The sequence below is a fragment of the Lichenostomus cassidix genome, chromosome 15 (assembly GCF_008360975.1).
Source record: "Lichenostomus cassidix isolate B80296 chromosome 15, HeHo_3.0, whole genome shotgun sequence".
Taxonomy (NCBI): Eukaryota; Metazoa; Chordata; class Aves; order Passeriformes; family Meliphagidae; genus Lichenostomus; species Lichenostomus cassidix.
This window is the reverse complement of record NC_139496.1, coordinates 299,968-315,776: the sequence shown is the minus strand read 5'-3', so window position 1 is coordinate 315,776 and position 15,809 is coordinate 299,968. Positions and strand designations below refer to the sequence as shown.

Genomic DNA, 15,809 nt, shown 5'->3' with positions numbered 1-15,809 from the left:
CACACAGAGTTTCTGATCCCTGTTTGTACAATTCCCTCCCAGGGCACTCTGCACCTTGGCTCTCTCACAATGTGCTCTCCTGACCAAGCCTTGTTCCTTCCTCTTCCTCCCCAGGTCAATATTGGCATCCTCATTGCAGTCACAAGAGTTATCTCCAGAATCAGTGCAGAAAACTACAAGGTCCATGGAGATGCTAATGCCTTCAAGTAAGTTTTTCTTATTGGAATTGCATTATAGCAGGAATCTCACGCTAGCAATGTGATATCATGGACTCCTCCCAGAGCACTGACATCATTCCTCTCCAGCCAAAAGCAAATTAAAGGTATCATCCACTAGAACGCAGCCAGTTAACCTATATTTTATTGAAGCTGAATGCTGCACAGGATGAAGCCTGTGGTTCAGCAGGAGCTGAAGTGTTTCCCTGCTCAGCAGTCTCCAGCTCTTGCTGATTCATGATTTTCCCTTTTATTAGTGGAAACTTTCCTCGTCCTGCTATAGTCAAAAGCTGAATTTCACAGAGCATCACAATCTGTACTGGGTTGTTGCAACTCTTCTGCTCCTGAGGACAGATCTCGTTTCCAGCCCCAGCTCAGCACAATATTTAGGCATATGCTTATCTTTAAGACTCTCTTGATACTGCAAAGCACACAGACTTTAGCTGGATTTCAACGTGTGCCTGAAGTCAAGTGGGTCTTTATTTCACAGTGCCTTGAGCCTCTGGGGATGGTGGCCTCTGAGAGTGAATCATCTTTAAAATAGCTCTAGCAAGTCTGGAGGGGAAATGTAGGGCAGAGACAAAGCTACCTCTGAACACACAAGGACAAGTTCTGATTTCTGAAATATATAAGATTACGTGTGAGCAGCTAAGAAGATAATTTAATATACAGAGGCTAAATTAAGATGCTGAATATTTCATTTTGTATCTCCTAAAGATGCTTTAGTCCAAATATAGAAATGACAGTGTATATAAATAAAGGAATATGGAACTTAGAAGAAAAAATGTGATGATGGCTTGTGTTTAATGTTTCTGAGGCACAGGCTATTGTATGATAAGATTTGGTGCCACTGTTCTGAAATGATATAATAAAGAATAATTTTTATGCTTGGATTACTTATGTAATTTTGAAAATATCATTAAGTTTTAAATATTGGTGACAGTTACCTAATTGAAGTTACTTTAGTTATTGTATACTTATCCAACAGGAAAAGAAAAACAGTAAATAAGTCTACACAAAAATCTATAAGATAATTACACTGTAGTGAAATGAGAAGACTGGGAATTAAAATGACTGCTTCAGGTTTGGCTGAGTTTCTGTGACCTTCAGAAATACGAAGGAAATATAGAAACTTAGGAAGCAAATAACTGTATATTGTCAATGCCAATTTTTATGGACTATTGGAAGTATGAAGACAGAGAAACAACTCCATAAGTACAGGAGAAGCTACAGAGATTGCTCCATGTACTTCAATGTTTTACTGTGTTACCAGGAACTGATTCAATTCACACTGTACTCTAACTACACATACTACTGGCTTTTAAAACTGTGTGTGTACACAAAAGTGAATCAATTTATGAATAATTGGTCTGGGAATAAGATGTAATCCCTTTAATGAGGAGTGTATGTTCTTAGACCGAATATTATCAGCTGTAGGTTTGGAATGGTGTAGTTCTGTACTGAAAATGTGACTTCTCCAGGTACCCTGGTACATCTGGTTAGAGATGCTCTTTGTGCCAAGTAATTTTCACATTACAGTTTCAGGATTTAACCTAACAAAAGTGACAGGGAGGAAAGTGGAGAAAAGTGATAATCAGAGGGATGATAAATCTGAAAACATTAAATCCTTAAGTTATGCAGTGGAAATATGCTCTGATAGAAGTTTTCCTCACAGAACTAAATTAAGTCAACAAAATGCAATAGAAGGCAAACAGAACATAGAACGTAGCTCTTCTGTAGCTATCCTTACAGAAATGGGTCCTCAAAAATTTGAAATTAGAAGGGCATAAATATGTGTTCAAATCAGATACTGTAATCATTATTTATACCCTGATTTAACACAGCAACGAGGCATGATGAATTAGAGTGTTATGTACAGAGCATGCCATGGAGAAAGTAACTGGTCTGTTGGAAAAAAACATAATTATAAGGGTTTGTAGCCCTGGGTTTATATGTCTAGTGTGAAATCCTTGTGTACATTTTCCAAAAAACATGAGAACAAAGCAAAGCAGGGCTCTGATCTGACAGGTGCACGAGAAGTGTTTGTCACAGTGTAGAATCCCCAGGGCTCGGAGCATTAAAGGTTCCCGTGTGTTGATTACAGGTTGTTAACCTGAGAGGGTGGATAAGCACAGCAAAACAAATCACTGACACAACACAGAGCAATCAGAAAAACAGAGCTCTGTCGTTTCTGTGAGGTTTCTGTCAGCGAGGACTGCAAGGCAGTTTTTGAATCAACAAGTTCAAGTGGCTTAGGCAGGAATCACTGAAGGCTGCAAAAGGCTTTGTGTGATGTGAGCTTTAGCTAAAGGGCTGCCAGGCATCCGTGAGCACTGCAGCTCATTAATATTGGCTGTGGGCAAAGCTGGGCTGGGCTAGGGAGAATTTATCAGGCCCTTCTCCCAAACACAGAGCTGGATTAGACTGCACGAGGTGATTTGGGGTGGCAGGAAAGGTTTGTCACCTTGTCCCAGGTGTTTGCAGCAGTCAGGTGGGACCGAAGGCAGAAGTGGCTCCTTCGGGGCTGTGCTTGTGGTTTCAGAAAGCCAAAGGCAGAAAATGAGAATTGCAAGGGGCTGTGCAGGGAAAGCCTGCCCAGTCCAATACACTTGAGAGAGGAAAAAAGAGAGACTTCAGTGTTGTCTGTTCTAGCTGGACTGAAATGGAAGTGGACAGCGCGATGAGAGGCAGTGAGTTGCTGTCTGCAGCAGTTTGGATGATGACAGCACCTAACCAGCAGGGTCAGACAGGTACAGGAGATAATGAACTGAGAGGATGGCAAAGCTGGCTCAGGAACAACCACAGTGCCCCTGGCAGGAGCACCAGGGAGCTGCCAGTGCCACTCTGTCCCTGGGGCTCAGGTAGCACTTCTATCACACTGCAAGCACCTGACTCAGTGGATTTGCAGAGTCCAAAGCCAAGCAGCTGCTGTGCTCAGAACTTGCCAGCCTGCAGGGCCACAGGAAAGGCTCCTCCTCAGGCTCACCTCTCGCCAGGCTGTGCTGCCATGGGGAAACTTTAATTACTCTCACAAGGATTGAATTCCATTGCTGGTGGCTTGCTGGGAGAGGACCTGACCTGGCTTCATCTCCCCTGAACTGCAGAGCTCAGTAAAGCTGACACCATGTCCAGGGGACTCCTGATCCATGGAGAAAAGGCTCCTGCTGCAGCTGATGTCATCTGTTAAATGTTCATCTCCCTTGCCCTAAAGCTCTGATTCCTCCCCAGGGCAGGGGAAACCCAGGCTGTGCTCAGAGACATCTCTGCATGTCTCCAGCTAGGTGTGATGGTTCAGCCACAGCTGAGCAGGAATTAGCTTAGGAAATTGTGAGAACAAAGAGGCACTTTGAGTCATGATGGATCAGTTAGAAGGAGTATTTATTGCTAGAGAAGTGCTAGTGCTGGAGCATGTTTAGTTCCTGAAAAATTAAGTTACTTGGCAATGCAAATGGATATTACCAACAAGGCTTGTTTCTCTTGGCAACAAACAGCAATAAACTGATGTAATTATTTAGAGTAATTGTTCCTGATTTTCCATATGGCAACAGGTCCTCTCAAATGCCGACTGAAACGTGACTGCAGGAGATGCATCAGGGTGAGCCAGAGCTCTGCTCTAAGGCAGCATCTGTCAAACTTCAGGTTTAAAGGCCAAAACGGAAAAGGCAGTTGTGAACAAAATTCCCTTTTTTGTCATTAAATTAATTTATTATTCATCTACCCCATTCACATTTCCCCTGGAGCAAAGTGCAGTTATTGGCTCACTGACCTCTTTGGGTTCAGATGTTGCTTGTCACAGAGGAGACATCAGAGAACATCTTGTTCTGGTTTCAGAGCTACTGGTGTGGTCATTTGTTTGTTTAAAGTGAATAAAAATAGTGGCCCTAAAGTAAATTTAAGAAGCAACATAAAAGAGGAAGTTTTTATGATACATAAACTACAAAATAGCCAGTAATTTAAAGCAAAATTAATATAATTAAACAGCTTATGATCAGCGACACTAATTAATGCATAACAGACTCCTGTGACAGTCTGAACAGTAAGTATTTGGTCACTGTAGTAATTTTTCTATGTGTGTGAAAATAGCTACTTTTTTAGTGTCTGAAACTTCAATTCTGCAAGAGCAGTTTACTGGAAAGAGCTGAGCAAAGAATTATTATTATCTCCTATTTATTACTTGGATTTACTTAAGAACATGCTTTTTGTATTGTTTTTTAAGCCTATCGAACACATATATAGAATATGAACTTTTCCTTTAGTTGTGATTGATTATACTTGAACCTTTTATTAGAGGATTAGCTATTGACTCCCAGCAAAATAATTTTGAGCAATAATTCAATTGTGGCTTAATGAGAATGTTTTGCATCCAGAAAAAAGATTTTCTGCCAAAAACCTAATTTAAATGTTTTCGTTTACAGAATGCTGAATCTAATACCTTGAAACATTTAAATGCATACATACAGCATTTGTTTGAATTATCCATTCTTTTTTTGGGGACATAACTAATCATACGTTTGAGTTTAAGCATATGAGTAGCCTCTCTAAGCTTAATGCAATTAAAGCAGATTAGTTTAATGGAATTGCTCATGTGCTTGAAAAGGCACATGATTACATTTCTGAGTTATGAACCATTTGAACTCTTTTTCTTACTTATTTCTGCTGCATCTAAAGACTTTACTCAGTGTGTTCATTAACTTATAAGGGTCTAAATACTTCTCTTTTTTACTGCTCTACCCTTTCAAAGTCTCAGTGCTTTTTGCATGGAAAGTTCCCTCTGTACAGTGAAAAAAGACCGTCAATGTGTCAGTGTTAGAAATGTGCACATTTCTTTCCCCAGGGGAGAACTCTTGCCTGATTTCACTTACCACAGGTGATCATTTGACTGCCTGAGTTCCCTCAATTACAAGGGTTAAAATATCAGTTCTCAAAGATCTGTTTTGCACTGACTGATATTAAGTGTAGCAGAGGAAGAAATGCTCAGCACGTCTCTGCTGCAGAATAGTGGTTTTGGTTTAGAAGCAAAGACACCACATTCATCCATTCCCTGTGATTTCCCAGCTCACTTCTGCATGGCATTGTCCAGACGAGACAGTTTCATTAACTTTTCTTGAATAAACTGCCAAGTCCAACTCTTACTGAATACATTCTTACTGCTTACTCTGAAATGGTCCAATGACTTGGAAAAAAACTCTGTCTTTTTTATAAAGTGTACACTTCAGCACTCAGTGAACCAAAAGTGATAGCTACCATAATCATCCATGGAGAAAGCAATTACAGTAAAATTAGAAATATTTCTTAGCCTTTTAACCTATTCTTTCTTTCGTTATTTTCTTTGTCCCTCAAAGCTCAGTATTCACTCAGTGAAATACTAAAATGGTTCTCCACTGGAAAAATATGTTTTCTGTTTAGTTAAATTAATGACTGAAAATTGGAACAAATGGCAGTAGCTGCAGTGAATGGAGCAAAACAGGCACTCAAGAAAATCTCTGCACTGTGAGTAAGTCACGTAAGCTGCTGTGTTAGTTCCTTCTGCATTTTTTAATATATCATAACCCCCTTCACGTGAAACTGAAACGTCTGCAGGTGTAATGCAAATCTATTCCTTGCTTTGGATATTTGGGATAAAAAACATCCGTAGAGAAAGCATTTGCCTTTGACAGGTGGAAATCCAGAGGGCTGTCCTCCAGCAGCTCAGAGCTGCAGACATCTGCGGGGTGTAACCCAGTAATTGGCCATTCCGAAGCACTTTGCAAAGCCATCTATTACATCCCGGCAGCACCAGCGCTGTGGCAAATTGCTCATCCATTTAATCACTGATCCTTTCCGTGCCATGGCTCTGCCTCGGTATTTTGCTGTGTTTATAAACATTGCAGCAGCCTTTCAGCCCAGTCACCTTCTGCCTCTACAAATCTTGGGAGTCAGGGCTGATAGCTTCGGTGCTTTAACATCACCTATTATTCTGCAAAATACTCTCTATTTGTTGCATTTCGCTCTTGTGATTCCATTTGTGGTTTGTGTCATTTGGTGTCCAAAGACTCCTCATTCTAGGGATTATTCCCAGCTGTTCATTTTCACAGAATGCACTTGTCCATCACAGCATTGCTTGAAGCTCTCCTGAGAGCTCTCCTGCCAAAGAGATACATAATCTCCCTCCATAACTAAATTCCACCTCTTTGTGATATCATTACAGAACTTTTTTTTTTTAATCTCCTTCCACAAGGGGTGAGGAACAAGTTACAATCTGTAAGCTGTTCTGAAAGTCCACAGGGATTCAAAATGCACAGCACTAGAAAACCCTTTCTGTGCCTTTCGGGGTGGCAGATGCAGTGCAGCCCTCAGAGACAGGGAGCACCTGTGTTTGAGTGACTAATGACGAAGAAAAGAGCTTTTTCCATTTGCTGCAGGAGAGCCATCCGTTAGACTGAGCCAAATCTGCTTTCAGCATTTCCTTTTCTTCACATTTTCTCGCTGTGTGTAAGGAATTGTGTTCACTGAACATGGCTTCAAACAGCATGAGTGATGCACCTCACAGAAACTCTTGGAAGGAGGAGAGTTGACTGGCAATAAAGGAAATAATTAAAATGAAAGTATTTAAGCAGTGACAACTAGTGAGCTGAAGTGCTACTGCCAATGATAATGTCTTCAACCTAATTAAATTTTTGGCTCATTGAATATGACAAATACAAATGCAGTTTGGTATCTCCTATTAGAGTCAGGGTTTTAGACTAAAAATAACATGGGTTTGAATGCTGCCAATGAGGGCATTAATGAGGAAGTGCTAATCTTTTAGAGACCATAATGACAGTAATGGTGGTGCTTTCTTCACTGCAATGCCGAGAGTCACAGTGCTGCAGAAAGGCTCCAGGCTGTGTGCTGATTGTTCAGCAGCATTTCAGGCACATTTGGGGAGGAGTATTAAAGATTAGAAGTAGGTAAAGCATAGCTGCAGAGAGGAGGCGACTCTGCAAAACAAGAGAAACAGGACAACAGGCTTAAACTGAGGGAAAAAATCAAATATCTTTCAGCTTCCTGTAGTGGGAGGGGAGATGGGAAGAAATGGATCTGATTAGCTGGAGAGCTGCTGCCTTTGAGCAGCTTTCACCTGTGGTTGTGCACTGCCTGTTCTGATTCTGCTGCCAGGAGGGACAACCAACCCTGTTTCATGGCCAAGCTGGATGAGGTGACATTGTCAGCCCTTCCACAGCTTCTTTTGCTCTTGGTTGTCTCCTTCTGAGCCAAAATGGTCCTTGGTGGGAATAGTTTTCACTACAACTTCAGCAGGATTTGCTGCTCCAGGACCTGTTGATTTTGGCTCCAAAGGAACAAGCAGCTCTGACACTTGTGACTATTTCTTTCTGTGTTGGGAAGTGCAGTAAGACAAAACAGATTGGTACAAAATATTGGGGAAGCTTCATAATTAAAAGATGCTGTTTTGTCTGAGTATAAAGATAAAATAATCGTGCCATTGTCCCCGTTTTGCCCCTCCCTGATGCCAAGCTGTCTAAAGGATAGTTAGTCTCCTTTACTTCTAGAATTATAACAGCAGAAAGTTTCAGGCTTTGAACACCTATAGCTTTGAAGTTCACATTAATTTGTTTTTCAAATGTCCTAGATGGATTTAGTTTCCAGTCTTTTAATATCTGATTTTAAGCCATGCAAGTGCTGCTAGCAGGAGGACAGAGCCATGAGTCACAGCTTGGTGCCAAAATAACAATTAAACGTTGGTTCTTCATCACAAAATGAACAATTCCCTGTGAACAGCAATAACCTCGAGACTTTGCTTGAACTGCTTCATTTACATCTTTGGTTCCAATTTATAATCCTGGAACTCTGTGTCAGCTCTATGCAAAATAATAAGAACAAATATTATAGTTATGGCATGGCAGAATATAAATGTTATTTAAGCAACTCGTAAATCACTGTGCAGTCTGACGCAGCTCTTAGCTAAGTGTGATTTACATATTTTCCCAGTAAAGCACTCTGAAAATAAAATTAAATAAATGGAAAATATAGGTAATTACAATAAAGAAAAAATACTAGCATCAAAAATACTTTTAAATTTTAGGTGCTGTCTTCAGGTAAGTAATAAAATGCCATTAACAATATTTTTGTTACATGTGTTCTGGAGATAGAAATTGAGCATTATTCCCACTTCTTTTCAATTGAAAAAGATTTAGGCAGAAACATATTTTAATGAATGAAACTGGATAAAAAGCACTTTTTTTTGGAGCAGTATTAGAAATAGTGAAAAAGGCAGTTAAGTCAGATGATAACTGAAAGCATGAGAACGTGAGGAATAGTGAGGTTTTGAAAGGCAGATGTTGTAACCACCCCAGGAAGAACCTTGGTTTTTACTGTTTCTCATCCCTAGTAAGTCTTGTGCAGCTTCTCCAGATGCCCTCCCAGGGGAGTTGTCTTATTTCAATAATAACAATACTAAAAAACTAGGGAATATCTGAATAGAGTAGCAGAACATCGTTGTTCAGCTTTGGGTGTCCTCACGTGAGTAGCATAGTGATGCAGATTCCTCGCTGAAAAAAGTAAGAAGCAATAAGACACATATAAATATGTATGGTATTAATTAGCAAACCCTCAGCTCAGAAATTTAAATAAATAAATGACCACAGAGTCTATTTTTCATTTTCTTAATGTGTGTGGAAACCAACTGTGCCCGAGTGCAGCAGCATCTTGCTGAAGAAAAGGCTTGAGGTTGTCCCAAAGGCCAAAGGAGGCACAGGCACTTGGGAGGAATGCAGCATCAGCTGTGACATTAACTTGGATAAACACTTCAAAGTCTGCATTTGGTGCCAGTTTAACAGAAACCAAGCTCCTCTCGTGTCAGCATTGCTGTGGTTTGGTTTGCAGTGTCCCCTGAAGCAGCAGCACTGCAGAGAACAGCAGCAAGCAGAGGTTTGCAGCTGCACTGAAGCAATCCTCACAATCCTGATTCTTTTTCCCCATATGTCCATTTGAGACAGGAGATCAAGCAAGGATGCAGCTATTTCTTTGCCACTGCTGCAGTTAAGGCTCATATGAACCATTACACAGAAAATGGCTTTTCTTGCTCAGTTTATATGCTTGACCTTGGTCGCTTTGCTGTTGGCTGCTGCTGTTGCCATGGAAATGGGAGAATGATTGTTCTGTTGATATCGTTGCATAATTAAGGGTCACTGAGACTGTTTGGGTCAAGAGATCATTTTCAGAATTCAGCTCCTCAGGGGGTGAATGTTATTCCACATAAATTTTCTGCATGATTTGACATGATTGCTACTTTGTCATTCTAAATTAAAATATGGGTCCCACTGACTTCAAGCTGAAAGGCAGAAATATTTGCCAAACCTGTGGATTCCTAGAGAAGGCTGCTTTTTCTGGGAGTTCCAGGGCTATAGAACTAGCAAGCTGTGGAGTTTGTTGCCACTTGTCAGCTAAGGAGTGGTAAATGGCTGTGTAATTGCCTCTGACAGTTTTGAAATGTGTGTAGAATACAATCACTTTTACTGGGAAAAGCATCTGGTGATGGAGATTTGAGTCTCTTCAGGGAGTAACTAACTCAGAAGCTTTTTTTCTATTGAAAAGCTTGATGTTTCTACAAGGACAGTTTAAGAAATGACAGATTGGTGCCTGTGCCATTTTTGACAGCCCACGTTTTCTAGATTACCAATAATTTTTGGTGTTTGCCTCCAGCCTTTCCAAAGGACCACACTTTTGAGAACTCAAACCCCAACATGCTGGAGCACAGAGTAGGAGCTACTTAGCATTTTTATCATGTGATGTTCCTGGTTTGATATCCAAGAGTAAGGAAAACAAAATTAATCATAATGGGTTTTCATCACTGACTGCAGCTTTGTAAGTTTTAAATACAGCTCTATAAACTGTTTCATTATAGTTATAATTAATTAAATGAAGCTAGCTCTGTGCTAACATCTAATCCTGTGCTTTGGACAGCTCTGGAAATTTTTAGGGGAAAAAGGCTTCATCCACATTACCCTCCTGGTCTGGCAAGCCAAAATAGATGTGCACTGCTGCACTTTTCTGCTTCCTTTGGCTTTCTTTTTGCACAGAGATTTTTGAAAGGTCTGCCTGCTTTTAGTGTCTCTCTCCCTGGGCAGGTCTGTGTTTTTGACACACCGTTTCTTTCTCTCTGCATGTCCTTTCTGAGCAAGCTGTGTCCTTTCATATCAGTATTCCAGTCATGAATGCTTCCTCCACATCTCCTGTTACGCAAGGAAAAGGGAACACCATGAGGTCCTTTTCATAACTTGTGTAATTTGACAATCCTTCTTTATTAGCACTGGGTCTGTCATCTCAGTTTACTGCCGGGAAAACAGAGATTTTCACCGCATGATATAATAGCTATAAAATAGATTGAGATGGCTGTAAATAGCACAATAAGACTAATTTTCGGAATATTGTTTCAAGATGACTTGCAGAGATTTAGCCAATTAGCATTAGTAAGAGTTGGGCTGCTGTAGATTCATTTCTCACGCTGCCAATATGCCTAGGGACACAGGCACAGACCTTGTCTGCACAGAAAGCTGTATGGGAAGGAAGAAGTCCTGCAGTGGGAGTTTGGGAAAAGGAGACTATGGAGACTGCAGTGGAAGAAATAATTAGGTGTAAGTGTTGCAAGAAAAAAGTAGATCACATCTAGCCTGCTCTACCCACAGGCAGGATCTGAACCTTGGAGACATTTCCATTTCCTTGTCCTTGAAAGGACAGGTGATGAGGTTTTTGGGAATGAGCTGTCACAGTGCCTTCTCCTGGGCTGAGGCCATGCAGAGTGAGGCACTAGGTCTGTTAGAAGCAGAGAGGAATCAGAAGGATTAGATTAATTTCACACTTGCAGAGTGTCCAGAGCAGCCAAGGGTGGATTACCTTGTTGCTCCCATAACTGACTTTACAATCATATTTGTAAATTATTTGATACCTTTGACCTTGAGACAAAACTAACAGCATCACCTGTTCAACCCAGGGCTTGCTCATGGCAAAGTGGAAATCTGGGAAAGCAAATCCTCCCCAGTGTCTGGTTGTGAGAACAAAGTGCTGCTCTTTTGTCCTACCTTTGGAACAAACTGGCCCTCAAGAACAGCATGCCTTGTAAAAAACCAAACGACCTTACCTGTTAGAAAACAGCAATTTACTTTCTTTTAAGAAACCCAAATGAATCCCTCCAGACTTTCCAATCAATTTGTTTTTGTGAGACTATTAAAGAAAACCTGCAGTGGAAGTGGGAAATTCTTGTCTTTTCCCCTTCCCCTCTTAGTTCTATAAAGTAACTCCAGAACCTTTTAGGGAAAAACCAAACACTGTAGGAAATAGGCAAGTGAACCTTTTGTGTTTAAGGAATGAATAAATCTTCACTATTGTAAGGATCAGGGCCAATTCTTTTCCTTTTCCTTTTAAAATGCTTTCATTTTCCACATGATTTTCTGAGAATTTAATTATTTTGGCTTCTGGCCATGGTCATCAACAGCCACTCCTGGGAAATTTGTTCTGTCATCCATTCCTGGAGTCTCATGATAACCATTTCCAGCAGCCACATATCTTGGACTTCCAAAAAGTGTAACCTGTGACTGAAACAAAAAATCAGCCCATTCTGTGTACGTGGCTTTTTAAGAAATGCACCACTGATTGTGAATTTATTCGGAAGGATTGTGTCACTCCCACCTGTGATTGTTCTCAGCACATCTCAAGTGTCTGTCTGACTGCAGATATTTACCCTGCATGCTCCTTTGGCAGTTGCTATGGAAAACAGAAAGCATGTTCTGCTCCACCAGGGCTCCTCCTGGGGCTCAAGTGATGCTTCAGGAGAAGCAGAGTGAGAAAGCAAGCACAGAGCCACCCAAGGCTTTGGAGATTAAAACACAAATATGCAGCAAGGCCATTCCTTCAGGTGGCTCAGGCACCTCTCAATAATGGTATTTCAGCAGAGCAGAGGAGCTCCTGGGTGTCCCTTGGGAATCAGAGCAGCACAAGTGGCTGTGCTGTGGCACTGAGTGCAGCTACTCCTCGACCAGACCCATTTATTAACACTCCTTGATTGGATGTGGAACATTCTTTTACTGGGAGAATAAGCTCTCATTTTCTTTGATGACTTAATGGCAAAGTTCAGTGGAAAATTAGCACTTACCTTGGGCTTGGGAATTGAGAAACAAAGAATGCTGTCTCAGCAGCAGTGCAATGAGAGAATTAGTATTAAAAACAAGGAGAAAGGAGTTGTAGAAAAATAATGGCAAAATTCCCCCTGCAAGTTCAGTTTTCCTGGGGAAATCACTGAAAATTCAGCTTGCAGGGATATTATGTTTTAATTCTTTATATTTGTTTTTAATAACTTGCACTAAAGAGAAGGAGAAGGACATGTTTTAGTTCAGCAGTTGTTTTTTCAGAAGTTTGTTTTTTCTTCTGTATTTTTAGAATCTGGGAGAAATGGAGGTGACAAGTGACTTGATCTGCAGGAAGCCTTAGTAAGGCTTGGATTCCTAAATCCCTGGTTAGGTGCTTAAGTCAAAAGTCAGTGCTGCAGCCCCTGGAATTGCCTTCTCAGTATTAAAATTCCTAAGGTAGCTCCATTTTTGGTTGTGGCCTTAATTTTGTAAGGCTTGATGGGGATTTGAAGTGAGACTTGAGTTTCAGTCCCTGCTCTGCTGAATATTTAATATAAATTCAGAAATATTAATAAAGCAAGGATTAGGTAGGACTCTCCTCTCTCAGGGAGTGCCTTGTGACTAATCTGTGGAGTTCACCTTCTCTCTCTGAGCCAGAGAATACTTAATTATTTAATATTATTTAATATGAGTGGAACAGGTTCAACAGGCAAGAATGAGCACCAAGCAGGGAGTCAAAATGCTTTTCTGCAAAAATTAAACTGCAATCCCTTCAGCAGAAGAGTGATTTGAGCCCAGACCTCCTCCATTCTGGGCAAATGCTGTGCCTTCCAAAGGCAGTTTTAGATTTTTGGGAAGGCCTGTGAGAGGTGATGCTGCTTTGGCAACATCTGCCTTCCTGCGAGGGTCTGTGGTGAGAGGATAGACTGTTAAATGCTGAGGGGGACAGAAAAAGAGCAATTCTACCTCCATTCCCACCCATGTGACAAAAATCAATCTGAATTTAGTTGCTGTTGCAGCCTAGATATTTTTTTTGTGTAGCTACAATGCTTTGGATTAGCAGCCTCTTCCTGGGTTATAAATGACACCCACAAGGAAGCAATGATCTGAAGTGACTGTAAATAGCTCTTACTCAGTTTCACACCATTATTTTGAAAGTGCAAATAACATTTGAGAAAATGGGAAATGGCCTCTGCAGTTATTAGTTTTGCCCTTTTCCCCCTTTCTTTAATTTGCTATAGTTCTGCCTAGAAATCACCCAGGATTAGGTAAACCACCATATGTGCTGATTAAAGCACATTCCTTGTGCCATCAGCCTGAGTGCCAATGCAGCCCAAAGTGGAGGAGGAGAAGGAGGGATGTGAATATCTGCAGGAATTCCTGAGCTGCTGCTCGCTGTCAGGAGCAGAAGTAAAATCCACGTCTGTACTTTAGGATGGAGGCTCTCCCCATTGGATCAGGATGTCTAGCAGAGTCCAGAGCCTAATTTCATTCAGTGGAACAGCCACACACCTGCTCTGATGTCACTTCCACGGCGAGTGGGGAGCAAATTGGTTGCTAAGTTTGAAGGGAGCTTGAGGGATTTGACTCTGAGTCTGTGCTTTGTCTGCCCTGCTGAGCAGCTAAACACCCTCAATGCATTACTGAACAAAACTCCCTTTTTCTTGAGGAGTGCAAGGGAGCTTTTCTCTGGATTCCAAATGGACTCAGAGGCTGTTCGTCATCCCTGGAGATTGTTCTGTGTTTTTATTGCTATTTGCTGCCTACTTCCATGAAATATATGAGCTGTCAGCATTATTCTTCCATTAGTTTGTTTGACGTTGGTGGCAACTCACCACCTACACCTCTCGGTGTTGGGTTTGCTCCTTGGAGTAAGGAGAGGGAGCTCTGGTGCCCAAGTGAGCACTGAGTGCTCCTGGGCTGCTCAGGGCTCACAGCAATGGCCTCAGGGGTCACCTGAGCACAGCCAGGGGGGAGAGCAGGGGAAGAGGTGTTGAACTTGTATGAAAAACATTTTCATTCGCAGTCAGAATGCTGCACATGGTTTCCCAGCATCTCTCCAGCTTCCAGCTCAGGGTGAGTGAACATTACTTGTAAAGAATGGGGAACGGAAGCCAAAGTAATTACTTTCAGCCATGAGTCTGCAATGTTAGTCACAGGTTTGGGGACTTGTTTATTTTTATATAAAACACAAAAGATACTGCTGGAAGTGACTAGACAGTTCAAGAAACAAGAGAGAAACTTCAGTTAAAAGACATATTTGACAAGCTATCTTTTGCTGTGAATTGTGGTGGAGGATTTTTGCTCTGTTTTAGACAGCATTTCCTCCAGTGATTATATAATCTTGGCATATGGGTCTTAATTTAGTTCTTACTTCAGCAGGCATCATGACAGAAAAGTGGATGTCAGAAGTCTTAAAAGGATTAGTGCTCCATATAGAACCAGTAAAATTGATTTGTGAATTAGGGGTTCCCTTCTCAGAAGCAATAAAGTTGTCTTTCTGCAAGCAGTGAATTTCTTTCCTGTGAGGTGTCAGTGTGGTTGTTGTGTGTTGGTGTCAGATATCCACAGCGACTCAGGGCCATGGCAGAGCAGGGCAGCAATTAATGCAGGGAAAGGGAGAAATCACAACTGAGCAGAGCTGCTCCACACCAATCACAAACACAGTACAACTGGAAGACCCAAAGTGCTCTTGGAAAAGAGTCCCTGGTAGCTCTGGTAACTGTGCATTCATTTTAGATGGTGTTGGTAATGAAAATACATCTCAGAGGTGCTGAAGCCTGGACTTGTTGCACATCAGGGCTTCAATGCAGCTATGGTAATTATCCATCTCGCAAAACTTCCCTGTTGATTGATTCAGCTGGATGAAAATGCTGGCTAACAGCCTGACTCTCAGCAAGATATACAGAAGATATCAAAATCCTGCACTGAAGTGAGAGCCAAAACAAAAGCAACTGAAGAAAAGCCAGTTGAAGACATTTTGAGGGGAAAAGGTCTCTGGTGAGCAGGTTTTACTTCTCAGGAATTAGAATTCAACTCCAAGAACAGGAAAAAGGAAGAAAAATACTTTTTTTCTTCAACTGGTGATTGAAGGGGTGAGTTCATGTTAAATGAACAGCTTAGCAATTAATGGGTGAAGTTAATGCTGTTCTTGCCAGAAGCGTAGATGAAAAATTTATTAAGGATTTTCAAAGGAGCTCCACAGTGACCCTGTGACAGAGGATTCAGGTGAGCAGGACACGTGCAGGAGCTGCCACATGTGCAGAGCAGCCCTGCAGGGCTGAGGGCACCGAGCAGGAGTGGAACTGTCAATTAGCAGCACTAATTGATGGCTTTGTGCCATGAACAGCCTCACCAACCTGAGTAAGTCTGGCCAAAGTGGTTCTTGGTGAGCAGAGCTCCAGCAATCTCTGTAACCCAGCAAAAGAGATTTTTGGTGTTGGGGCAGAGTGGGAACAACCCTAAACCACAGACTGAATTGATAGATAGGCTA

General features: G+C 41.4%; 1 protein-coding gene and 1 long non-coding RNA gene across 3 annotated transcripts in view; one reads left to right on the top strand and one right to left on the bottom strand.

Moving 5' to 3' along the window:
• ADGRD1 (adhesion G protein-coupled receptor D1) overlaps positions 1-15,809 on the top strand; it is a 121,043-nt gene that overhangs the window by 94,578 nt on the left and 10,656 nt on the right. For both annotated transcript variants that reach the window (XM_085075352.1, XM_085075351.1), the window contains one exon: positions 115-206. In XM_085075352.1, coding sequence (XP_084931478.1) covers positions 115-206 — 92 coding nt within the window. The remainder of the gene's footprint in view (positions 1-114; positions 207-15,809) is intronic.
• The window catches only part of LOC146430081 (uncharacterized), a 175,837-nt gene continuing 161,407 nt past the window's right edge, over positions 1,380-15,809 (bottom strand). Inside the window, exon 3 of the long non-coding RNA XR_014855250.1 lies at positions 1,380-7,174. This is a non-coding gene — a long non-coding RNA (uncharacterized LOC146430081). The remainder of the gene's footprint in view (positions 7,175-15,809) is intronic.